The sequence below is a fragment of the Salmo salar genome, chromosome ssa01 (assembly GCF_905237065.1).
Source record: "Salmo salar chromosome ssa01, Ssal_v3.1, whole genome shotgun sequence".
Classification (NCBI taxonomy): domain Eukaryota; kingdom Metazoa; phylum Chordata; class Actinopteri; order Salmoniformes; family Salmonidae; genus Salmo; species Salmo salar.
Genome location: NC_059442.1, coordinates 68,795,078 through 68,820,715, shown reverse-complemented (window position 1 = coordinate 68,820,715; position 25,638 = coordinate 68,795,078). Strand labels below are relative to the sequence as shown.

Below are 25,638 nucleotides of genomic sequence, written 5' to 3'. Positions count from 1 at the left end.
AGGTGCAGACTTTGCTATGTGTCCGTTTCTGTTGTGTAATGTCCCAGACACAAACAGAACAATCTGACGTGAGCTGGCAAGACAGACACGCACACATAAGCACACTCATACATACACAGACACATGCATGCACAGACACAGACACACATACCCGTCCACACACAAACAATTGTTATATGGGCAAACCCCAAAATGGCTTGTGTCATCTTTTTTTTTTGTGCACAAAGCCCTCTCTATTTTAAAATAAAGAAGAGCAAAACAGAAAGGAGGGATAATACAGTACATTCTCTGTTTCTAGAAGAGGAGGACTGAGAGAGTTGTCTCTTGAGAATGTATTTTCTTATCTTTACTGTCAGAGAGAGGTCTCTGTATTGACAATCAGGACCACCCACCCTTGTCTTACTATGGAGTCGTGAGATATTTGGGTTTGTCGCTGCTGGCATCACAACGTCCTGGGATCTGATACGAAGAAAGGATGACGTAGAACGCCAATTTGTTGGGATAATAGCTCAATTTGTTTGGCTGTTATTTCTGTCCACCGTTACTGCACTTTGCAATACAGTTCAAATGTAGCTACAGTTCTACACAAAACAAAAGACATGGGTTTTGGGGATTTGAGAAAGACATGACTCTGGTACAGTATCTGAGATTTTTGGTTTGTGTGTAGTGCGTGTGTTTACACGTGTGTGTGTGTGTGTGTGTGTGTGTGTGTGACTGTTTATCGCAGTGACTCCCTGAGAACGTGAACCAATGTTTTCATTCTAGCCCTCTGCTGTTGAGCAGTCTGTATAGTATGTGGACTGTATTTGACCTATATTTCTCTCTCTCTCCATCCTTAGTCGGACAGCAATGCCAGTTACCTGCGAGCAGCGCGGGCTGGGAACCTTGAAAAGGCCCTGGACTACCTGAAGTCTGGGGTGGAAATCAACATCTGCAACCAGGTAGATGGCTTAATATCCAACATCTGCTGCTCAGTTCATTCATTTTGTACATAATACATTACTTTTAATGTAACTGAAACTATATGCATCAAATACATTTAATCTTGTGGCTGTGTGATAATTGTGTAACATTTATTTAACAAGGCCACAACACAAATCACTCATTTGAATGGACTTGAAAGGCACAGCAGCTCCTCATCTGAACAATCTCACGCCATGTGCACAATCTGTCTGTTTAACAGAGAATGTATGGGTGCCATAGATGTATATAAACACTTTCTGTCATTTCTTTCAGAATGGATTGAACGCTCTTCATCTGGCCTCTAAGGAGGGTCATGTGGAGGTGGTGGCTGAGCTGCTGAAGCTAGAAGCCAATGTGGACGCAGCAACCAAGGTTAGTCCCACTCTACATCTATCACTGCGTTGTTGCTGTCGGCCAACACTGTAGGGCCACATGTAGCAGAAGTGGTTCAGTGAACTATAGGCATGATGAGTAACATTTGCCTGGGACCTGAAGACTTGTGTTAGCTCCTAGGGCTGATATTCAGTGGACTTAGCTTCGAGGTGTGCAGATGACACAGGTTCTGGACCCAGTCGGTCACAAGCACAACGTGAGCCGAGCATTCAGTTGTTAGCAACGCTGTGGCCAGCAGCATGTCCATGTTTCTTCATAGAAAGACTTGGAGACTGTGGCTACCATTAGTGTTCCCTCTCTCCCATTGAAAGCAGACACTAGTTATATATAAACACTGAGCACTATGAAAAAATTCAACACTAAGGACAGTCTTCAAACTACTCAAACACTGAGCAGAGACTAGGAACTCCCTCACAAAAGCGGTTGTCTTTACCAGCTGTTGTCTTTATCCATAAGTCAAACATGCTCACCTCATCATGTTCAGTACTGTACTCTATGTGAGTTATGTTGATATTGTGCAACAGTGTTGCTGACATCAGAGACTCCATCACGTGGATGCTCGGGGGTCAACACACCGCTCAGAATCCGCTTGCGGTTTATTAAAAACTACACCGATTTTATTTATGGTGGTGGTACGGGGGCCGCATGTTTATATGTTGGACGTGGTACATCGGAAGTGACACGTCAATGGCAGCCAGGGCCAGAGGGAGGCCAAAGCGAGAATGCCAGCGCTACAAAGGCATAACTGAGGTTTGGCAAGGCGATGCGGGGAATGGTACACTGGGACAGGTGGGGGAGAGATTAACTGGCATGCCTCTCATTCTCCTCTCTAATGCAGAAAGGAAACACCGCTCTTCACATAGCCTCCCTGGCCGGCCAAACGGAAGTGGTGAAAGAGCTGGTCACCAATGGAGCCAATGTCAATGCACAGTCTCAGGTAGGATATCCATGACACACACACATAACTCAGGTCAGAGATACAGAACATATCAGAACACACCATTAAACACACATTCAAACGACAAGGAGTCTGTATAGGACTCACACTGTATTCCACAATGTAAAACTTTTAACATATTAACATTACCATATCTTTATCATTGAAACGTCTACACAATCACATCTCTATATATCCGTTTACCACTAGAAAATCATTCATTTGAGAGATCTGCCAGAGCACCAGTATAAATCTGTCAGGGTTGTGACTGGGAATATATTCTCTCGGATTGTGCTGTTCATGCGTTTCACATCTCTGAGACGGGGGAAATATCCTTTCATCAAAAATCCCAATCTTGCCCCGTTGAGACATTCCTCAGATCAATAGCAATAAACTTGGCTGACAAAGATCACCAGAATGTTTCACTCCACCAAAGAGTGCTTTTCTTTCACTGCACACTATTACAATGGAAGTTGTGTAATATACCTTGTATAGTACTGTATGAATTGTCTGAGCTGTGGTATGATAAAGTATAATATATTTGTCTGTCATAATATAGGCTACTCTGTGTGCTTTCTGATTGATTGTTGAGTTTCCTGTTGGTCCTCTCTTGTAGAATGGCTTCACCCCACTGTACATGGCTGCCCAGGAGAACCATCTGGAGGTGGTTCGCTTCCTCCTGGAACACAACTCCAGCCAGAGTATGGCCACCGAGGTGTGTGTCCCCGCCCACCCTGCCTGTTATGTTGTTCACTGCTCTCTTCCCCCTCTCTCTCCCTGCCTCCATAGTATCTCCAGCTCTGCATGCTTACCTCCATCCTCTCCCCCACCTCTTTTACATCCCCTCTTTCTTTCTCTATTTCCATCTCCCTCTTTCTCTCTGTTACTACCTCCCTCTCACTCACTCTCTCCCATTTTCACTCTAGTGCTCTCTCTCTCTTTCTCGCTCTCTCTCTCTCTCTCTCTCTGTGGTGGGTTCAGGGACTCCAGCAGGCAGCGCCTCATTGATTTGTAATGTATAGTAGAGCTGAAGGAACTTGAGCAGGCCAGAGATAAGGTCCCTTATACCCATGGTCTGGTTTACACTGAGAGCTGCCTGCTGCTGGAGCCAGGATCTGCTGCCTGTAAGGAAAAGCCACCAGTACAGCCAGTTAAAACCACTGGTCCAGTCCACAAAAATTGACACACACACAAACACACACACACACACACACACACACACACACACACACACACACACACACACACACACACACACACACACACACACACACACACACTGTAACGTGAATTATGTAAGGGAAAAGACGTGGGAGAGAAGTGCTCTATACTGTGTTATGTAATGTATACAATTTATCCTCCTGCACGCTGTCAGATGTACTGTATATAGAGTGAGATGTGAAATATCTGTTTGATGTTTGACGAAGTGTAATAGATTTGGGGATTTTAGGCAAGTAAGATATTTGGTTAGACTTTGAGGAATATACTGTACATGTATTATTTAAATTCATTTCATGACGTCATCGCTCCGACATTTGATCCAAATAATATATACCACATCAAAGTGCATAGGCATAAATACCCATAGCGTTACCCCTGTGGTCATGTAACATTGTGTCCTTAGTCCCAGGTGGCCCAGCATTGCTGTGGAAATGTGGGATGTCTATGTCACTCACTTCCCCTACCGCTCTTACTAAGTTTCCCCCTGCCTCCCTCTAACAGGACGGGTTCACTCCTCTGGCGGTGGCCCTGCAGCAGGGGCATGACCAGGTGGTGTCTCTGCTCCTGGAGAATGACACCAAGGGCAAGGTGCGTCTGCCCGCCCTGCACATCGCCGCCCGCAAGGACGACACCAAGGCTGCAGCGTTACTTCTCCAGAACGACCACAATGCAGATGTAGAGTCCAAGGTGACCACTACACTACATTCTGCTAATGTTATCTCTCTCCCTTTGCTTCTCACCTCTGTCTTTCTGGCTCTTTTCCCATATGAGTAGGTTCACCCGTTTTAATCAAAAAAAATGTAACGTGTTTCTTTGTTGTTTATTTAGTTGTTTTGTTATGTTTATTTACTTTGAGGTTTTGTGTAGGTGCATATGTAATAATGCATTACAATATTCTGAGTCAGACAATACAGAGAGGAGAGAAAGAATAATGCAGATAGATATAAAGAGATATGGCTGATGCTGTACCGTGACCTTAAATCCCGTGGAACAATTTAACCACAACTGACAGTTTGGTTTGGAATTTAGCAACTTTTAATCTTAACATCAGTGGCAGTTTCTGTATTGTAAAGTTGAGTGATTCACAACTTCTCTGGCCAACGAAAGACCTACTCCAGTAACTCCAGCTATAATCTCTCCTTGTTGTGTGATGTTGTGTGCACACTAACCACCAATTCTCTCCTCTCTTGGCCGGTCTTGTGCCCTCTCCCCTAGATGATGGTGAATAGAACGACAGAGGTATATCTGTTCATTGTACAGTACTTACTCTATCCATTGCAGCCCCCCCAAAAAAACAGAAACAACCCCCTATACCATACAGTAGTGTTGCTGCAGCCCCATATCTCCCTTCTCTTTCACTTTTTTTTGCCTTTTCCCCATTGCTTCATTCATGTAGTGTGTCTCTTATTACTGATAGAAAGAGAGCAATAGTTTTGTAATAATGCAGCATGTCTTACTAATACTGATGTGGACTGTGGATATCTGTAGCTGGAGGCAAAAAGGGTTCCAAGTTTTCTATGGGTTCCAAGGATTCCACGAGTTCCAAGGTTTCCACGGGTCCCAAGGTTTTGAAAGAATTCCATAGGTTCCAAGGTTTCTTTCCAAGGATTCCATGGGTTCCAAAGTTTCAAAGGATTCCATGGGTTCCAAGGTTTCTTTCCAAGGATTCCATGGGTTCCAATGTTTACATAGGTTACAAGGTTTCCACAGATTCCATGGGTTCCAAGGATTCCATGGGTTCTAAGGATTCCATGGGTTCCAAGGTTTCCATGGGTTTCAAGGATTCTATGGGTTCTAAGGTTTTAATGGGTACCAAGATAGATATCCTGCCATAACATTGTTAATGATAAATCACGTTATGGCTCAAGACAGACAAGTCTTACTGTTTACCAGACTGTATTTTTACTATAATCTGGCCTTTTAGATTTAAGGATCCCAGCCTCCCAGCAGCAGAGAAATGGTCTACTAGTTATTATTAGACTGCATTTAGATCTTAATTTCCCAACCCCAGCCCTTTTAGGCTTGTGCATGGGACATTAGTTACTTCTGTTAGTGCTGTTTCCAGAGTAAAAACAGAAAGACCCCACCCCACCAAAAACAATGGCCGAGCAGGCTGCCCTCTCAGAATGCTTGTTTTGGTCAGCATGGCTACCAGGACGGTGGATATGGCTAGTATCTTTACTTGGCTTTGTAAATGTAGATATCACTGCATGATAGTAGATGCTAAAAGCATTGCCAATAAATAGTTTGGATAGTTGGATTAACTCCTTCTAATATGTTTTAACCTTAATGGAACCATCTGTGTCCCATGGTGAATGTCAGAGATATTACATTTATGATTAAGTGTTTAATGCACAAATATCTCTTATTTGTATGAAACCTCAAGCTGATTTGTTTATTCTTAGAACAGCAATAGAACAGTGTATAATGCTCACAACTTTAGTGGTTTATGTGCTGGAAGCTTGGCCAACCACCTGCTTTGTATTGGATTATTGGCTAATTGAAGTGGGGATCTCTGTGAATTGATAGCTTTATCTGAAATTCTCTCCCTGATTGGATAGCTTTAGCTGAGATGTGCCATTTCCCTTATATTCCTCTGGCTTGGAATGCTGCTTCCCTCTAAGCCATGGTTTCATTAGGAAGTCCCCAGTGAATGAAATAGGTTACATTCACATATGAAGACATCATGTATTTATGATACATGGGGCCAACAGGCTGTTGTTGTAATCCTACATAAACTACAGTCTGTAACTGCAAACTCTATGTCCCTATGTCTATCCTTATTGTGTGGTAGTTAATGTGTTATGGTCCAGTATAAAACTGTTGTAAGGTTGAAATAATCATGAAAGCTCATGATCACTTGGAATGGTATGACATATGAACATCAACATACCATTCACACTCTAGTCTACAGGATTTGTGTTCGGGTTTTCAAAACAAAGACTTGCTCTGCCACAGTGAGAAAAGTAATGTTTGATTGTTTATGTGTACAGTAGTAGCCCGTATACTTATTTGAGTATAGCTAATATGAGAGACTAATATCAAACCCTTGGTTGTCTCTGACACCTGTGTCGTTGTTGTGTGCTCTGCTCTCCTGCTCCCTCAGAGCGGCTTCACTCCTCTCCACATCGCTGCTCACTATGGCAACATCAACGTGGCCACGCTTCTGCTGAACCGAGGGGCCGCTGTGGACTTCATGGCCAGGGTAAGGCTGCTCTGCCCTCTGCTGGACAGGAGGAGCTACTAGTCACACTCCACCACACTCTATGGAAAATTACACACGACAGACGGCATCCTCTTTGCATCATATAGTGCTTCAAATCACCCCACCCTCCCACTGCCTATATACTGTACTCAGATCATACAGTGATAGTGTTCAAATCATAACACGTATCAAGGAGTGTAACAACAGACCCCCTATTTGCGTCAACATTAGAGCTTAGCTTAATGGGTAACAATGATAGCTTGTAATTATATGAAATGGCAGCGTCTGGCTGTAGTGTTTGTGTTTGAAGTCGACAGTAATGAATGATTCGCTCCACAGTAAATGACATAAGAGATGGCGTATAATACTCAATAATGAACAGCTTTCCACCCATTCAGTTAAACATACCACGCGTGATATTCAGAATACTTTGAATATCAGTTTGTCAAATTGTTGTTTGTTTCTCAAATTATGTTTTTGTAACAATATAAGGCTGGCGTCTTTCCCTTGCTGGATTCAGATGCTGTTTAGGTTTATTAGTATTGCCATATGGACAACATCCAGATAATATTCACAGCTCTGTACTGTGTGGCTCACTCCTACCTCCTCTCTCTGTTCTAACAGAATGACATCACACCTCTCCATGTGGCATCTAAAAGAGGAAATAGTAACATGGTCAAACTGCTGTTGGACAGAGGCTCCAAAATAGATGGCAAGACCAAGGTGAGTGCCTTCACAGAATTAAATAGAACACTGTTTATATATATATAGTCAGTCAAAGGTTTGGACACACCTACTCATTCAAGGGTTTTTCTTTATTTTTTCTATTTTCTACATCATAGAATAATAGTGAAGACATAAAAACTATGAAATAACACATATGAACACATGGAGTCATGTAGTAACCAAAAAAGTCTTAAAAATCTAAATATATTTGATATTTGAGATTCATCAAAGTAGCAATCCTTTGCCTTGATGACAGCTTTGCACACTTTTGGCATTCTCTCAACCAGCTTCATGAGGTAGTCAACTGGAATGCATTTCATTTAACAGGTGTGCTTTATTAAAAGTTCATTTGTGGAATTTCTTTCCTTCTTAATGTGTTTGAGCCAATTAGTTGTGTTGTGACAAGGTAGAGTTGGTATACAGAAGATAGCCCTATTTGGTAAAAGACCAAGTCCATATTATGGCAAGAACAGCTCAAATAAGCTAAGAGAAACGACAGTCCATCATTACTTTAAGTCATGACGGTCAGTCAATCCGGAACATTTCCAGAACTTTAAAAGTTTCTTCAAGTGCAGTAGCAAAAAACCATCAAGCTCTATGATGAAACTGGCTCTCATGAGGACCGCCACAGGAAATGAAGACCCAGAGTTACCTCTGCTGCAAAGGATAAGTTCATTAAAGTTACCAGCCTCAGAAATTGTAGCCCAAATAAATGCTTCACAGAGTTGAAGTAACAGACACATCTCAACATCAACTGTTCAGTCCTTCATGGTCAAATTGCTGCAAAGAAACCACTACTAAAGGACACCAATAAGAAGAAGATACTTGCTTTGGCCAAGAAATACGAGCAGTGGACATTAAACCAGTGGAAATCTGTCCTTTGGTCTGATGAGTCCAAATTTGAGATTTTTGGTTCCAACCGCCATGTCTTTGTGATATGCAGAGTCAGTGAACGGATGATCTCTGCATGTGTGGTTCCCACTGTGAAGCATGGAGGAGGAGGTGTGATGGTGTGGGGGTGCTTTGCTGGTGACACTGTCTGTGATTTATTTAGAATTCAAGGCACACTTAACCAGCATGGCTACCACAGCATTCTGCAGCAATACGCCATCCCATCTGGTTTGGGCTTAGTGGGACTATCATTTGTTTTTCAACAGGACAATGACCCAACACACCTCCAGGCTATGTAAAGACTATTTGACCAAGAAGGAGAGCGATGGAGTGCTGCATCAGATGACCTGGCCTCCACAATCACCCTACCTCAACCCAATTGAGATGGTTTGGGATGAGTTGGACCGCAGAGTGAAGGAAAAGCAGCCAACAAGTGCTCAGCATATGTGGGAACTCCTTCAAGACAGGTTGAGAGAATGCCAAGAGTGTGCAAAGCTGTCATCAAGGCGAAGGGTGGCTACTTTGAAGAATCTCAAATATGAAATATTTTTTCATTTGCTTAACACTCTTTTGGTGACTATATGATTCCATATGTGTTATTTTATAGTTTTGATGTCTTCACTATTATTCTACAATGAAGAAAATAGTAAAAATAATGAAAAACCCTTGAATGAGTAGGTGTGTCCAAACTTTTGACAGGTACTGTATGTATGCCTAACATGCCTAGCATGCAGCACTTTGACACTGTTGACAGGTCATGTTATATATTTTTTAACCCTGTTCTAATACAGTATGTATACAGTATGTATGCACTCACTTAAATATTATCAAGACATGTTTTTTTCAGAAATTCAGTCCATAGTGGGCCGAATGTTTCATGACCTTCCGCTCTGTGGTCCTATTGACCGTGTTGTTGTGTGTAGGACGGACTGACACCTCTTCACTGTGGAGCGAGGAGCGGTCATGAACAAGTGGTTGAGATTCTGCTGGACCGCGGAGCACCCATTCTGTCCAAGACAAAGGTAACACCTGCTCCTATCATATACTTTTTTGCTCAAATTATAATACTTGCACCTAACTTGTAAAACACATGTTCATGAGGGTAACTTTCAAGGAGCATTGATCTAAAATTGTTTGCAAATGTCTCCTACCACTGATAGAATTGTGATTGTCACAGAACTTTGCTATAATGTTACATTTTCAACCGCTACAGATCATTGACATAACATTATGTCTGTAACACTTCTAGAACGGGCTGTCCCCTTTGCACATGGCCACTCAGGGCGACCACATCAACTGTGTCCAGCTACTCCTCCAGAATGACGTCCCTGTCGATGATGTCACCAATGACTACCTGACAGCGCTACACGTGGCCGCCCACTGTGGACACTACAAAGTGGCCAAGCTCATAGTGGACAAGAAGGCCAACCCAAACGCTAAAGCGCTGGTGAGAAAAAGGGGTGGATGGTTGGGCTGCATGTGTAAGAAGAAGGAGAGATTTTCAGGGTGTACAAATTCAGGATTAAAATGCAAATGCTGTGGGTACAAACAACCTTTCATAGCAGCATTTCCGTGCACACAGAACCCTGAACCTGCGACCTGAGGGCGGGAGCTCAAATGAGTTGTGGAGAGGGTGGGACGGATTTTTCATGTCACTCTGCTGACGACTCTTGTGTAATGTTCTGGTAGTTGTTTCTGTTTGTGTCCTGTTTGAGGTGATGAGGAGAGGAAAATCTCAATTGCAAGTGACAGCGAGATAGAGTGAGGATGGCGGAATAAGAAGGGGAAAGACAGTGAGATGGAGTGAAGGAAGTTATGACTTCGTTACACTTTTGCGCCCTGGGTGGGGTCGGCAACTGTCTTTTTCTTTAGCCAGGCTCATTTCCTGATTGCACAGTAACTTCCCCTTTCCATACTGATAAAAGTAATCAGAGACAATGCACGCCCATCCCTCAGTTATGTGCCATTCACAACAACACAGTGGGTCGAGCTCTCATAAAGCTCTCGTATAAATACTCCCTTCAAATGGCTTGTGTTTGATGATCTGCAGAGCTATGTTTCTGGATATGTTTCGGTGTGTGTTTGTGTTTGAGAGTGCACATATGTGTGCGTGCCTGTGTGTGTGTTCTGAAAGAAAAGACTGATTTGGGACACAACACTGAGTATGTTGTTATACTTTGTGGTGACTCTGAGGTTTACTGGCAAGGAGAAACTGTGTGGATAATTGTTACACGACTGTGGCATAAAACTCCGTTAAGGTTTACAACACGAGCTTACTCTCTCACATGTTTAAACTATTACATAAAAAATAGGGGAAAAGGGAAACTGCCATTTTCCTTAGAAACTATTTCTGTGCCAAAATACCTGAGGAGTTGAGTAGTTTCTGTTTCTAGACTTGGTTTTGTGGTATTCTGTTTCTAGAACGGCTTCACCCCGCTTCACATCGCCTGCAAGAAGAACCGCGCCAAAGTGATGGAGCTGCTGCTGAAACACGGCGCATCGATCCAGGCTGTGACCGAGGTACGCTAGGGTTAGAAGGCTGGGCTGGGCCTGGGGTAACACACAGGGCGTTAGGGGTAGGAGGACAGACTGGGCTGGGCCTGGGGTAACACACAGGGCGTTGGGGGTAGAAGGACAGACTGGGCTGGGCCTGGGGTAACACACAGGGCGTTAGGGGTAGGAGGACAGACTGGGCTGGGAACTTCAAAGATCAAAGACAAATTAATCATTTTGTTTAGGTACAGTTGAAAATAATTAATGTGAGCATTTCTCTTACTATAAGACAGAAGTGTCAAACACATTTTGCCTCGTGGACTGCATTTGGTCTTCAACGAGGTCTGTAGGGCCGCACTGAAAATGTGTTATATTTCCTTGGCTTCAAAATTTGCTAAATATTGTCCCTGATCCATCGTTTTGGGAATTTTCCACGCTCCCTGACTGTCAAGGTTTCATTTCAGTGATTATTAGCAAGCTGGACACAGTAAAGAAACTGTATGAATGTAGGTCCATTATCATTTCTACACAGTTTCGATTTCGGGACATATGTTTGACACCTCTGTTTGAAAGTATACAGTACAGTTGAACCCATGTTATTGATTGGTAACTATCATTGTGATTTGCTTGCAGTCTGGACTTACTCCTATCCACGTGGCAGCCTTCATGGGACATGATAACATTGTGAACTCTCTGACACATCACGGAGCTTCACCCAACACCACCAACGTGGTGGGTGTCACACTACACTCAGCTCTTCAGAAATTCAACAAAAAATGATAAGCTAGTCAAAATTGAGTAATACATACCATGCAGATTACAAATGTCTGTCTGTCTGTCTGTCTGCCCGTCTGCCCGTCTGTCCGTCTATCCGTCTGTGTGTTCCAGAGGGGTGAGACAGCGCTGCACATGGCAGCACGGGCGGGTCAGGCAGACGTGGTGCGATACCTGCTGCAGAATGGAGCTAATGTGGAGACCAAGGCCAAGGTGAGCAGGGGTCAGGGAGCCCTCCACACACACCTTCGTTGTCTAACTGGGCTGAGAACCGATGTGGTGTCACTTTTTTGCACATTGTGAAGAGAATGGACAGAATATAATAGTGTTTGTCTCCCCACAGGACGACCAGACGGCGCTGCACATCTCTAGCCGGCTGGGGAAGGCTGACATTGTCCAGCAGCTGCTGCAGCGGGGGGCTTCTGCCAACGCTGCCACCACGTCAGGCTACACACCCCTGCACCTAGCTGCCCGCGAGGGCCACGAGGACGTAGCCGCCATGCTGCTGGACCAGGGTGCATCGCTCTCAGCCTCCACTAAGGTCTGTGTGATTGGGTTAGGGTCCAACCAGAAAATTAAAAGCAAGCACTCACAAATAACAGTTCAGCCATGGTGGTTGTGGTTTAGTCAGTTGATGATCAGCAGGGTCAGGCTAAGGACAGTGTGGATCGAACATTTCTACCATTGATTGGAGAACAATAGTCCTTTAGAAGACGCTTTTCCTCATCACTGGTGTTTCTTTTTCATTTCCTAAACCTTATCCGGATGAAAATGACATGGAAGCTATTTTCCTTACGCTTTTACACATGTAATTGAGCTATGATCTTCTTGAAGGTCAAATAAAACCTTGGGGAATTGGTGCATGTGTACGTGATTTTGTGCCTCCGACTCTCTCTCTCTCCAGCTCTCTCTCTCTCTCCAGCTCTCTCTCTCTCTCTCTCTCTCTCTCTCTCTCTCTCTCTCTCTCTCAAACACACACTATATCTGAGGGGACAGTACCTTAGATACCGTAGCTGTCCAAAGGCATGACGTCAAGTCATAGTGGGACCAGTTGATTGGCTGTGCTAGTACTGCACAGTACAGTGACTGCAGAGGGCGCCAAACCGCCAAACCAAACACAGTCATTTTGTTTTAACAATAATACCATTTAATGTTTTATTTATTGATTTGACCTTTATTTAACTAGGCAAGTCAGTTAAGAACAAATTATTATTTACAATGACGACCAACAAGAAGTATAATTCCTTCGGAGATGTTAGAAAATAGAGAACAGCACCTGAAGAAAAATAGGCCATAACAGGACATCACAATCGCATGGCAATATTGAGTGTGTATTACAACATTAGGAAAAATTAGGCCAAACGTTGCTGTGTGTGATATGGGAGTTATCTGTAGGAGTTCCACATTCCTCTGGAAAATATGACCTAATTTCTTAAAATACCCTCCTTAACACAGAGGGACTTCGCCAAGATTAACATGATCACATTATACGCTATCCTTTTATAGATGACGAATAGGATATGAAAAACAGACCCAGTGACATCATTTCTCAGGTTATCACAACCCACTGAGCAAGCCAAACACCTTTCCCACCCACCATACTTCCTTTCACATGGCAATGAAGCTAAAGTGAATGAGACCCTACTATAAGGTTATTTAACAGTATGCCGTTGCAGTGTCCCCGTCTGTTGCTGTTTGCAACATTGCAGAACCTTGCACATCTTGAATGCACTTCAGATCTCCTGTTTAACAGACAGTGCTGTCAGTTAAGTCGTCAGAGCAGGTCTGTTCTCCCTGGCTGTCTCATGTTGATGCTGTGTCTCCTGATGTCTTCTACAGAAAGGGTTCAGTCCTCTACACGTGGCAGCCAAGTATGGGAAGATGGAAGTGGCCAGCCTGCTTCTTCAAAAGAGAGCAGCTCCAGATGCTGCTGGAAAGGTAGGATACTCTTGAAATACAATAACATGCACTTGGCCGTAGCATTTGAATTGCTTCTAGTTCTATGGGATTGGTTGTGGTGTTTGAGACCAATATAATTCATTCTAATAGAGTGAGTGAGATAGTAGAGGTCCACTCTCCCCTCCCCTCTGTTGGAATGCATGTCATACGACATCCTGTAGGACTTTGGTCTCCTACCATGGTATCACCCGCGTCTTTCTGAAAAGGAACAGAACCCTACTGAAGATAGACTGTAGGAGCTGCAGCGGGACTGAGGGAAATCATGACTTCTCCCAAGACGGCACAGCAAACAGATGCTTGTCTTCCAATAAAACATTTTTTTGCATAGTTGTTTTTTTTCCTCCTGTTGACATACACTCATTCATTCTCTTCTGAGACACACACACACACACACACACACACACACACACACACACACACACACACACACACACACACACACACACACACACACACACACACACACACACACACACACACACACACACACACACACACACACACACACACACACGCACAAACACAAACAGACACACACACACACTTATAAGGAGCCTACTGGTAATAATTATGTGTCAGATCACTGTCTGTGTGTCCATCCATCTGAAAGTGCTAAATATAAAAGCAAGCAGGTATCATAACGAAGATGGAGTCTCCTAAAAAAACTTGTTTGTGATTAAACAGTGCTTGGTGGTGTCACGCTAAAACAAGTTCCCATCTAATGGTGTATCCACACTGTAGCAAAATAATATTCAGGCTGTCACGCACACAGAATAACATAATTTTGTTTCCTGGGAGACTGTATATCACTAGAAATATATTTTCTGTTGAATATATTTCTGTTGAAATATTCTTTATTTTGCTAGTTGTGTGGATGCACTGTAAGTGGGCTTCATTCAGCTTTGTGTGCTCAGTGGTGTCACGCTAAAACAGGTCCCCGTCTGAGTGGGTTCCATCAGCTCCATGGCTTTTCCGTCTGTTCTGATTATGTTCTGGCTTCCCCCCTGCTGGTGCTTTTTTGTTTGTTCTCCTTCTAATGTCGTGTTGCATGTGTGTGTGTGTGTTTTAGAGTGGGCTAACTCCACTGCATGTAGCTGCTCACTACGATAATCAGAGAGTGGCTCTACTGCTTCTGGATCAGGGAGCATCTCCCCACGCCTCCGCCAAGGTACTTCACTCAAACACACAATGTCATACACAGTCAGCATAATGGGACTAGTACCATACTGATTTGGATTCATTGATCTGATTACAGTTTACTTTTTATCGCTTTGGTACAATTTTCAGAAGTATGTGGTGAATTTTATAAACTGTTTACTGAATAGGGGATGCATTTCTTTCTTGTTTTGGACTTTCTGGATTATTTGCGTATTGGTATTGTATTGATATTGTATTACTGCATTGTAGGAGCTAGAAACACAAGTATTTCGCTGCACCTGCTGTAACATCAGCTAATTTGTGTGCGCGACCAATAAACTTCAATTTGATTTGTGACTGAAGTAAAATCATAATAGTTATCATCATAGTAGAACATTCATACTTTTTATGTTTTATACTTTTTATTTCTACTTTACATTTTCAGTAGGTAGTTCTCAAAATCTATAGTACAAACCAGTTTACATGTCCAATCTATAGGTTTACCTAAGGTTTAAGTGATCATCAATTAAGAGCAGTAGGATTAAGTAATGGGAACATGTATTTTTTATGAAAGTGAAGAGAATCATATTAAAAGTAATGAAACATTGCATTGCGAAAGGCAATGACTTGATATGAACCTGTATTGCAATGTGGAACATGAATTTGTAGATGAAACACTGATTAAGTTTGGTGAAAAAGTGACTGATTTTATCTGTTTGACTTAGTCAATTGAAAATGTGCTAAGAGTTTTGAAACAACTGTCTTTTTGATGATGTGTTTTGAGTTTTGTATTAAGAGTTGTGAAATGCACCACATACTGTAAAGCAGGCATAATGTAGATGTTTGACCTTTTGGTCCACAGTACCAGCTCATAACCATTACAGTACCAGCTTATAACGAACTGATGAACCATTCATTCATTTGTATTTTTATACTCTTAAATGTGTTTATGTTTGTTGTCTCTTGTCCTTGACCTGTCTTGTCTTTGACATTGTCTTTGAGAGTTAGGTTTAATCTTTGGATTGGCTTAACTTTAAAGACATCTAGTAGCTGAAAGAGTACACTTCAGTAAAATGTACATCATGCCACAAACGGATTGTTTTATTAACCAATGATGATGAGAACAGGAGAGGATAGGAGTGATTTAACTTCCAGTGCTGTCTTTCAAAGAGCAACCATGGATGATATAGGCTAGTAAATGTGCTATTGTGTGATAGGATTGAGTGCTAAATTGACTGCTTCATTCTGCTTATTTGTCAAGACTGTCACAGCTTTCTGTGTGTGCCCATAGAAAAGCATGGTAACTTAGTTACTGCTGTTGTTGAACCGCATAACAGTTAGACAAAGCTCTACGTGTGCCAGAGTGGACCATGCCCAGTGACTTAAGGTCACCTTTTGGTTGGCTTGTGGTCGTACAGGCCCTGCTGTAGTGTTGGAAATTATGCTCAGGCTATCCACTTACATCCAATAAAACTGTCTTGGATGAAGGAAGCCTTGTAAAACAATATTTCTCTCTTTCTTTCTATTCACACCCCTTGACTAAAATGGATTTAATTGTCTTTTTTTTGTCAACAATATACACAAAATACACTAATGTGGAAGAAAAATGGATGGAAAATAAAACACTAATATATCTTGATTAAATAAATATTCACCCCCCTGTGTCAATACATTTTAAAATCACCTTTTGCAGTGATTACAGCTGTGAGTCTTTCTGGGTAAGTCTCTAAGAGCTTTGCACACCTGGATTATACAACATTTGCACATTATTCTTGCCAAATTGGTTGTTGATCATTGCTAGACAGCCATTTTCAAGTCTTGCTATAGATTTTCAAGCCTATTGAAATCAAAACTGTAACTAGGCCACTCAGGAACATTCAGTGGTATTCTTGGTAACATTCTTGGTAAGCAACGCCAGTGTATATTTGGCATTGTGTTTTAGGTAACTGTCCTGTTAATAGGTGAATTTGTCTCCCAGTGTTTGTTGGAAAGCAGACTGAACCAAGTTTTCCTCTAAGATTTTGCCTGTGCTTAGCTCTATTCCGTTTCTTCTATCCCCCAAAAACCTCCCTTGCCAAGGACAAGCATACCCATAACATGACCAGCACCACTATGCTTGAAAATATGAAGAGTGGTACTTCGTGATGTGTTGTGTTGGATTTGCCCCAAACATAACACTTTGTATTCAGGACAAAAAGTTAATTTCTTTGCCACATTTTTTGCAGTATTACTTTAGTGCCTTATTGCAAACAGGATGCATGTTTTGAAATATTTGTTTTCTGTACAGGCTTCCTTCTTTTCACTCTGTCATTTATGAGTATTTTGGAGTAACTACAATGTTGTAGTTCCTCACTTATGTCCTATCACAGCCATTAAACTATGTAACTGTATTAAAATCACCATTGGCCTCATGGTGAAATCCCTGAACGATTTCCTTCCTCTCTGGCAACTGAGTTAAGAAGGGCCCCTGTATCTTTGTAGTGAATGGGTGTAATAATACACCATCCAAAGTGTAATTCATAACTGCACCATGCTCAAAGGGATATTAATGTCTGCTTTTTTACCCATCTACCCAATAGGTGCCCTTCTTTGCAAACCATTGGAAAACTCTCCCTGGTCTTTGTGGTTGAATCTGTGCTTGAAATTCACTGCTTGACTGAGGGACCTTACAAATAATTGCATATGTGGGTTACAGAGATGGGGTAAACACTATTATTGCCCACAGAGTGAGTCCATGCAATTTATTTTGTGACTTGTTAAGCACATTTTTACTCCTGAACTTATTTAGGTTTGCCACAACAAATGGTTGAATACTTATTGACTCAAGACATTTCAGTGTTTTATTTTTTTATTAATTTGTAAACATTGTAAACAATTTGTAAAATAATTCCACTTACGGGGTATTGTGTGTAGATCAGTGACACAAAATCTCAATTTTATTCATTCGAAATTCAGGCTGTAACGACAAAATGTGAAAAAAGTCAAGGGGTTTGAATACTTTCTGAAGGCACTGCAAATCTGTGTTAACAAGCTACAGTCCGTGTCTCTTGTCTAATTTCAGTGTTTTGGAAGTAAACTAAATCTTCTCTTGGAGGCTCAGTCTTGGCTTGGTGAGATGTTGAGATTATAAGGGTTATAAGTCACATGACAGAAAACAGTTGATGTGTTTCTCAGCTGCCTGCCCTTCTGGCTTCAGTCACAGCAGAAACACACGCACACACACACACACACAGACAGACAGACACAGACAGACAGACAGACAGACAGACAGACAGACAGACAGACAGACAGACAGACAGACAGACAGACAGACAGACAGACAGACAGACAGACAGACAGACAGACAGACAGACAGACAGACAGACAGACAGACAGACAGATGGAAAACTGTAAAATTATAGTCTGGAAATCTTTGCCAATGGCCCAAAACAGTCGTAGAATACAAAAAACAAATCTGATTTAATACATGTAGTCGTACTGTGTCATCAACTGTGATATGATATGCTTGTTATCATGGTATGAACTAATATTACTGCCTTGCAATGAGTTACCTTATTTATTATATGACAGTTGAAGTAGGTGTCAAGAGCTTGTCTCACTTTTCCATATCTGCCTACTGCCTCTACCCATGGTCTCAGCTCTGTCTGCATTACACCCCCCACCGCCCTGCACTCCTTGGACTTTTCATGGCGTTAAAGCCTCCCTGTAGTGTCATACCACCAGTGGAGCTCCTCTAACGGTCCTCTCCAGGGAAACCCTTTGGGAATGTTGGGATGGATCCGGCTTTAACATCCAGCCAAATACTCTCTTTCTGCCTGCCTGGCGCTATTGTTATTTAGTAGTGTGTGTCTAGTGAAGGGAGAAGAGGGTGAAACATGTTGTTTCTGTTAACATCATCCTGGTGGTTGAAATTTGTCTGACAAGACTATTTAAATTACATCAATAAAACTATAGATAGTTTAATTTAAGGCTAAACAAGGCCTTAAATTAAATCTTGCAGCTAGCTAAGATGATGGAATGTTTACAGTGTACTGTGTGTTCTCATCTCTTTATCTAAAACTCTTATGAGGTCCCATACAGATAAATATTTGTAAAAACAATAGAAGAGAGTAGAATAGAGCAGGGGGCATGAACACACTGTAATTTTAACTTAAAAACTGCAAATGGCACGATCTGCCCCATGGCAAAATGTGTAGAATTGCAAGAAATGTGCTTAAAAACTGTTAAATGCCCTAAGGCAAAGTGTTCTCTCTGATGCCAAGAGGGCCTTTAAAATCATAGTAAAATGCTTGTATGCTATTTTCATCGCACTCTAAAGTAAGAGTTGTGTTCTGATATTATGAGGGGGTCCCTGATGAATTTGCTATCACAAAAGGGGTCCCGATGCTAAGAAGAACCCTGGAATAGAGTACCTTTTTACATTTAAGTCATTTATCAGACGCTCTTAGCCAGAGTGACTTACAGTAGTGAATGCATACATTTCATGTCATACATTTTTTTTCTGTGCTGGCACCCCGTGGGAATTGAACCCACAACCCTGGCGTTGCAAACACCATCCATTGCAAACACCATGCTCTACCAACTGAGCTACAGTACACTCAGAGAGTGCTGAATACCTTTCCCCTGTGTCTCTTCTTCTTAGAATGGCTACACACCCCTCCACATAGCTGCCAAGAAGAACCAGATGGACATAGGGACCACGCTACTGGAGTACGGGGCGGACACCAACGCTGTGACCCGCCAGGGCATCAGTCCTGTTCACCTGGCTGCACAGGAGGGCAGTGTGGACCTGGTCTCTCTGCTCCTCACCAAGAACGCCAATGTCAACATTGGCAACAAGGTAAAACACACACTGTGTATACACGGACAGACAGACATACAGCACACATACAGCACACTATACTACATTCACATAAACACACACACACAACAAACACACATTCTCACCTGGCCTCACAGGATGGTAACTTATGTGGAAATTACATTTTTACAGCTCAACACTCATAGGTCTCAAGACCCATCAGTACCTTGGACACACACACACTCATACAGAACACTACTGTTCACATACACACAGGCACAACAAGATGGCGCCAACAGACATGGTCGCCCTGTTTCTAGCTCCTAACCAACTTTGCGGTATATTCTTTTTAGATTATTTGCGCAAAACGTTTCTTGAATTATTACCGACAGCTGAATAAAAAATTGATATTAGATCGGCAGTCACTCACCAGGATTTCGACCACAAATGTTAATTCCCTAAATTGGATTCTTTGTTTGAACTTCCTGAGGCAATTCTATTAATCCTGAGGGCTGCTCCAAGTCGCCATCCCCAGAGAAGAGAAACACAGAGTAGGCTCTTAGTCAGGAGGTGTGCATACCATCCACCGCTTCCGAGTATATTACTCGCTAATGTTCAGTCCCTGGACAATAAAGTAGACGAGCTCAGGACGAGGATCTCCTTCCAGGCAGACACCAGGGACTGTAACATACTCTGTTTTACTGAATCATGTCTCTCTCCGGATATACTGTCCCCATCCATTCAGCCAGCAGGGTTCTCCGTCCATCGCGCGGACAGGAAGAAAGAACTCTCCGGGAAAAAGAAAGTTGGAGGTGTATGTTTCATGTTTAACTACTCATAGTGTGATTGTGGTAACGTACAGAAACTCAAGTCCTTTTGTTCTCCCGATCTGGAATACCCCACCATCAAATGCCGAACGCATTACCTCCTGAGAGAATATTCCACTCAAGGAACTACACTGGATTTTGTGCAAAATGGAAACCGTATATCCTGAGGCTACATTTATTGTACATGGGGACATTAATAAAGGAAATCAGGAAAACGCTACCAAAGTTTTATCAACCCATCTCCTGTGCTACTCACTCATCGAGCACTCTTGACCGTTGCTACTCCCCTGCCGGCCCTTTGGCAAATCAGATCACGCCTCCATTTTGCTCCTCCCCTCCTATAGGCAGAAACTTAAACAGGAAGTACTTGTGTTAAGGACTGACCAATCAAAATTTGCAGCATTCGCGCAAAACTGAAAGTGTGAACCACCGCATTTACCCACGGTAAGGTGACTGGGAACATAATCTGTACAAACAGACTAGCTATGCCCTCCGCAAGGTAATGAAAAAGGCAAAACGACAGTATAGGGACAAAGTGGAGTCGCAATTCAACGGCTCAGACATTAGACGTATGTGCCAGACAATCACGGGTTATAAAGGAAAAGCCAGCCACGTCGCAGACACTGATGCCTTGCTCCCGGACCAGCTAAACAAACACCTTCTTCACCGCTTTCAGGAAAACACAGAACCGCCAACGCAGGCGGACGCCGCTCAGATGGACTGTGAGCTCTCGTTCTCCGTGGCCGACGTGAGTAAGGCATTTAAGCATGTTTATCCGCGTATTCCAAGCCACATCCTCAGAGCATGTACAGCCCAGCTGGCTGGAGTGTTTACGGACATTTTCAATCTATCCCAGTATGTTATTCCCACTTGCTTCAAGATGTCCACCATTGTTCCTGTATCAAAGAAAGCAAAGGTAACTGAACTAAATAACTATCACCCTGTAGCACTCACTTCTATCATCATGAAGTGCTTTCATGAGGATCATATCACCTCCACCTTACCCAACACCGTAGACCCACTACAATTTGCATACCGCCCCAACAGATCCACGGATGACGCAATCGCCATCGCACTGCACACTGCCCTCTGCCCTATCTCATCTGGACAAGAGGAATACCTATGTATGTAAGAAAACTGTTCATCGACTACAGCTCAGCCTTCAACACCATAGTGCCCTCCAAGCTCAACACTAAGCTCGGGGCCATGGGTCTGAACCCCGCACTGTGAAACTGGGTCCTGGACTTCCTGATGGGCCGACCCGAGCTGGTGAAGGTAGGCAACAACACCCCCACCACATTTAACCTCAGCATGTCTCCAACTCAATCATCATGTTTGCTGACGACACAACAGTGGTAGGCCTGAATACAAACAATGACGAGACAGCCTACAGGGAGGAGGTGAAGGCCCTGACGGAGTGATGCCAGGAAATATAACATATTCCTCAACGTCAACAAAATGAAGGAGCTGCCTGCCCTCCAGAACTTCTACATCATCTGGTGTCACAGGAAGGCCAAGAAGATCATCAAGGACCTCAGCAACCCAAGCCAGGGCCTGTTCACCCCGTTACCATCTACAAGGCAGAGACAATAAAGATGCATCAAAGCTGGGACAGAGAGACTGAAAAACAGCTTGTATCTCCAGGCCATCAGAATGTTAAATAGTCACCACTAGCCAGCCTCTGCCCAGTACATTGCCCTGAACTTAGTCAGTGTTACTAACCAGCTACCACCCAGTACTCTGACCTGCACCTTAGAGACTGAAGCCCTATGTACATAATCATTGAACACTGGTCACTTCAATTATGTTTACATACTGTTTTACCCACTTTATATTTTTATACTGTTTTCTAGTCAAGGCTCATCCTATATAACGACCATATTTCTTAATTTCATTCTTTTTTGGGGATTTGTGTGTATTAGGAAAGGGAAAGGGGGATACCTAGTCAGTTGTACAACTGAATGCCTTCAACTGAAATGTGTCTTCCGCATTTAACCCAACATTTAACCCAATCAGAGAGGTACGGTTAGGTATTACTGCACTGTTAGAGCTAGAAACATAAGCATTTCCCTGCACCTGTGATAACATCTACAAAATATGTGTATACGACCAATATAATTTGATTTTTGATATGATTTGACAACCACAGACACGTGTAACCAAAGGCACATACACAGACACACCAGGGGCCAGGCTTTTCTGGGGCTGATTTAAGCCCGCTAATATTAGCCTAGAGGGCCTGTGTCATCGTAATGAGCACTAGTTGAAGGCAGATTAACACCTCTCAGTACAGCGCCATCATTAGCATAGTGTATCAAATCAAATCAAATGTTATTTGTCACATGCGCCGAATACAACAGGTGTAGACCTTACAGTGAAATGCTTACTTACAAGCCCTTAACCAACAATGCAGTTTTAAGAAAATAGAGTTAAGAAAATATTTACTAAATAAACTAAAGTAAAACAAATAAAGGTTACACAATAAAATAACAATAACGAGGCTATATACAGGGGGTATCGGTACTGAGTCAATGTGCAGGGATACAGGTTAGTCGAGGTAATTTCTACATGTAGGCCAGATTAGACCACAGCTGAGTCTCTCACTTTCACTGATGCTTTTCACTGAGTTCAAAAGCAGCCGCAGGATTAAAAAAATATTTTCAAAACAACCTCCTTGCTAGCCAACGTCCTATCCCTGTTACTTTTTAAAAACGTGGATGAATAAAGAGCCTTTGCTTTGACAAAGCTGCGATCCCCCCACCATGGAAAAGGCATTCTAACCGTGTGTGTGTGTTTATGCGCGCATGCGTGTCTCTTTCAGAGCGGCCTCACACCCCTCCACTTAGCAGCGCAGGAGGACAAAGTCAACGTGGCAGAAGTCCTGCTCAACCAGGGGGCGTACATCGACCCCGAGACAAAGGTGAGGGCCTTTCTGTTTCTACGGCAACCACAGGAAACAGACTGTACAGACTATCTCAGTGAAAGACTGTGGGACAAAGAGATGCCCTTGATTTCAACTCTCCTCTGTCAATCATAGACCAGGAGTTATAGATGGTTACTTCATGTGTTTAGAATAGTGCATTACTTAAGTGCTAAAGATAATCACCTGCCCACAGACACACACCTTTCTGCAGCACTGTGTTCTCAGGTGTGCCATGAATAAAGTATAGGAGGACACCTGAGTGACAGGTGTTTGTGTCTGTACATCCGGCACTACCAGTAACCTCCCCCGCTTCATGCAGTTGACCGCCCATTGTCAACCTCCCCCCATAGCAGTTACACAGACAGATACCTGCAGCAGCTCAAGGTTACACAGCACAAGGTTACACACTGTGTTTGTGCTGACAGCACACTGGTTTACAGCCAAGGCTGTTCATCCATTCATCTTTTCTATCAGGCGTTTCTAATAAAGAAGTGTTATTAAGTTCTTGATGTATAATAGTAATTTTGTGTCACAGTTGGGTAAAGTTAATGTTAGTTACGTCCTATTCACACAAGGGCTGTGACGTCACAGGATGAGAAGTAACAAGCTCACACCTTCCTTTCTTCGTTCCCCCTCTCTCTCTCTTTCCCTTGGGTAAAACAGATGGGATACACTCCGCTGCATGTGGCTTGTCACTATGGCAACGTCAAGATGGCAAACTTCCTCATACAGAACCAGGCCAGAGTTGATGGCAAAACAAAGGTAAACAACTGAAGATCTCTCCCATGTGGTGTTCATTTGAGCTTATTTACTTCTGTCAGGTTGTGTGTGTGTGTGTGTGTTATTTCACCTCCTTAACACTCTCTTTGTTTTGGTCCCACTCTCTCTTTCTCTCCCTCCCTCCCTTGCTGCCCCACTGTTTGTATTAACATTTTCTCCTTCTCGTTTTTCTCTTTGCATTCCCCTTTCCCCACTCCCCTCAATTTCTCCGCATCTCATTCTTTCTCTCACTATCATCCCCTTCGCCATCCCTCCCTTTCTCTCTGTCCACAGAACGGCTACACGCCCCTCCACCAGGCGGCGCAGCAGGGTCACACCCACATCATCAACCTGCTGCTGCAGCACGGAGCCTCGGCCAATCAGCTGACCGTGGTGAGTGAGGCACCATAGGAAAACCTGCTGTCTCAGCAGCTCTCTGACAGAAGCCCCAGTCAACAGGGATACACAGAGACAAATGGAGCAGAAGGACACGTACAATAGTATACTGTACATACATTGTATACCATACATACATACACATACACAGCACTAATGTGTCCACAATAACAAAGTAAAAACACACACATATTACAACCTCCTATCCTTTACACCTCCAATTCTTCTCCTCCTCTTTACAGAACGGAAACACAGCCTTGTCCATTGCCCGTCGCCTTGGTTACATCTCAGTGGTGGACACTCTCATGCCGTTGACTGATGGGAATCTGACCTCTGTGGTAAGACGCCAAGTCTGTCTCTTTGTCAGTTTGTCTTTGTTTGTCTGTATGTTTATCTTTCTGTAAGTTTGTTTGTCTCTCTGTTTTAATTTGGACCAGTGGGGCCTAGCCCCATTGTTATCACTTGTCTTTATCCAGTGAATATTGCTTCTGGCACTCAATTTGACTGTAAATCTGAATTGGTGTATTGTACTCATTGATGAGTCTACTCACCTGGCATGAACACAGGCCTTTATCTCATAGTAATTGAGCAAGCAGACACAGCAGCAGTGGAAGACTTGAGTTGTGTTCCTTTGCTGTACTGGTAGCAGGTATAGATTACGCGTTATGCATACCTAAACATTAGTCCAGTTATCACACGTGAGACACCTTGCAGTGCGAACTGTAACGTGCTGATCTCTCTCTGTGTTAATGTGTTATGGTAATGCAAAGCAAATATCGATTTGCATTCCTAGTGTATGTAAAACAAATGAAAATCCAGACTAGTGGTCTGTCTTTATGTACAGTATTTGTTACAGTCATCTGACCATGTGCTTGGAGTTCACTAACCTTATGTGTTCATCTGTGTGTGTGGTGATCTATAAGTACAGAATAAATGAATAAACATTTGTTCATTCCTCTGATGAAATTGGGCTGAATCCTAACACGAGGTCTGAAAATACTGTACAACTCAAACCTTGAAATCACTGGATGAGTTACTAATGCGTATCTCAAATTAGTACTTGGCCCTGAAACGGTATACAAGAGTAACTGCATGTGATTCCACAAATTCTCTCGCACATGTTTAATAGTGACCTGTATGAAACGGCCAGATTGAATGGCCTGGTGCTCCTCAAATAGCCCCTGAGACCTGATCTGTCCACGTGTCAGGAGGGATTTATTAATAGTGACACCC

The 25,638-nt window shown here is 42.9% G+C and overlaps 1 protein-coding gene across 50 annotated transcripts in view; it reads left to right on the top strand.

The window, feature by feature from the left end:
* The window catches only part of LOC106607745 (ankyrin-3), a 148,641-nt gene that overhangs the window by 63,776 nt on the left and 59,227 nt on the right, over positions 1–25,638 (top strand). For 38 of the 50 annotated variants that reach the window (XM_045721462.1, XM_045721591.1, XM_045721590.1 and 35 more), the window contains exons 2-22: positions 840–941; positions 1,237–1,335; positions 2,195–2,293; positions 2,910–3,008; positions 4,016–4,201; positions 4,730–4,753; positions 6,621–6,719; positions 7,344–7,442; positions 9,260–9,358; positions 9,586–9,783; positions 10,758–10,856; positions 11,463–11,561; positions 11,718–11,816; positions 11,947–12,144; positions 13,443–13,541; positions 14,632–14,730; positions 19,342–19,539; positions 23,149–23,247; positions 23,914–24,012; positions 24,304–24,402; positions 24,648–24,743. In XM_045721462.1, the coding sequence (XP_045577418.1) occupies positions 840–941; positions 1,237–1,335; positions 2,195–2,293; positions 2,910–3,008; positions 4,016–4,201; positions 4,730–4,753; positions 6,621–6,719; positions 7,344–7,442; positions 9,260–9,358; positions 9,586–9,783; positions 10,758–10,856; positions 11,463–11,561; positions 11,718–11,816; positions 11,947–12,144; positions 13,443–13,541; positions 14,632–14,730; positions 19,342–19,539; positions 23,149–23,247; positions 23,914–24,012; positions 24,304–24,402; positions 24,648–24,743 (2,388 nt within the window). The remainder of the gene's footprint in view (positions 1–839; positions 942–1,236; positions 1,336–2,194; positions 2,294–2,909; positions 3,009–4,015; positions 4,202–4,729; positions 4,754–6,620; positions 6,720–7,343; positions 7,443–9,259; positions 9,359–9,585; positions 9,784–10,757; positions 10,857–11,462; positions 11,562–11,717; positions 11,817–11,946; positions 12,145–13,442; positions 13,542–14,631; positions 14,731–19,341; positions 19,540–23,148; positions 23,248–23,913; positions 24,013–24,303; positions 24,403–24,647; positions 24,744–25,638) is intronic. The other 12 variants (XM_045721525.1, XM_045721585.1, XM_045721505.1 and 9 more) reach the window with 2 other exon arrangements.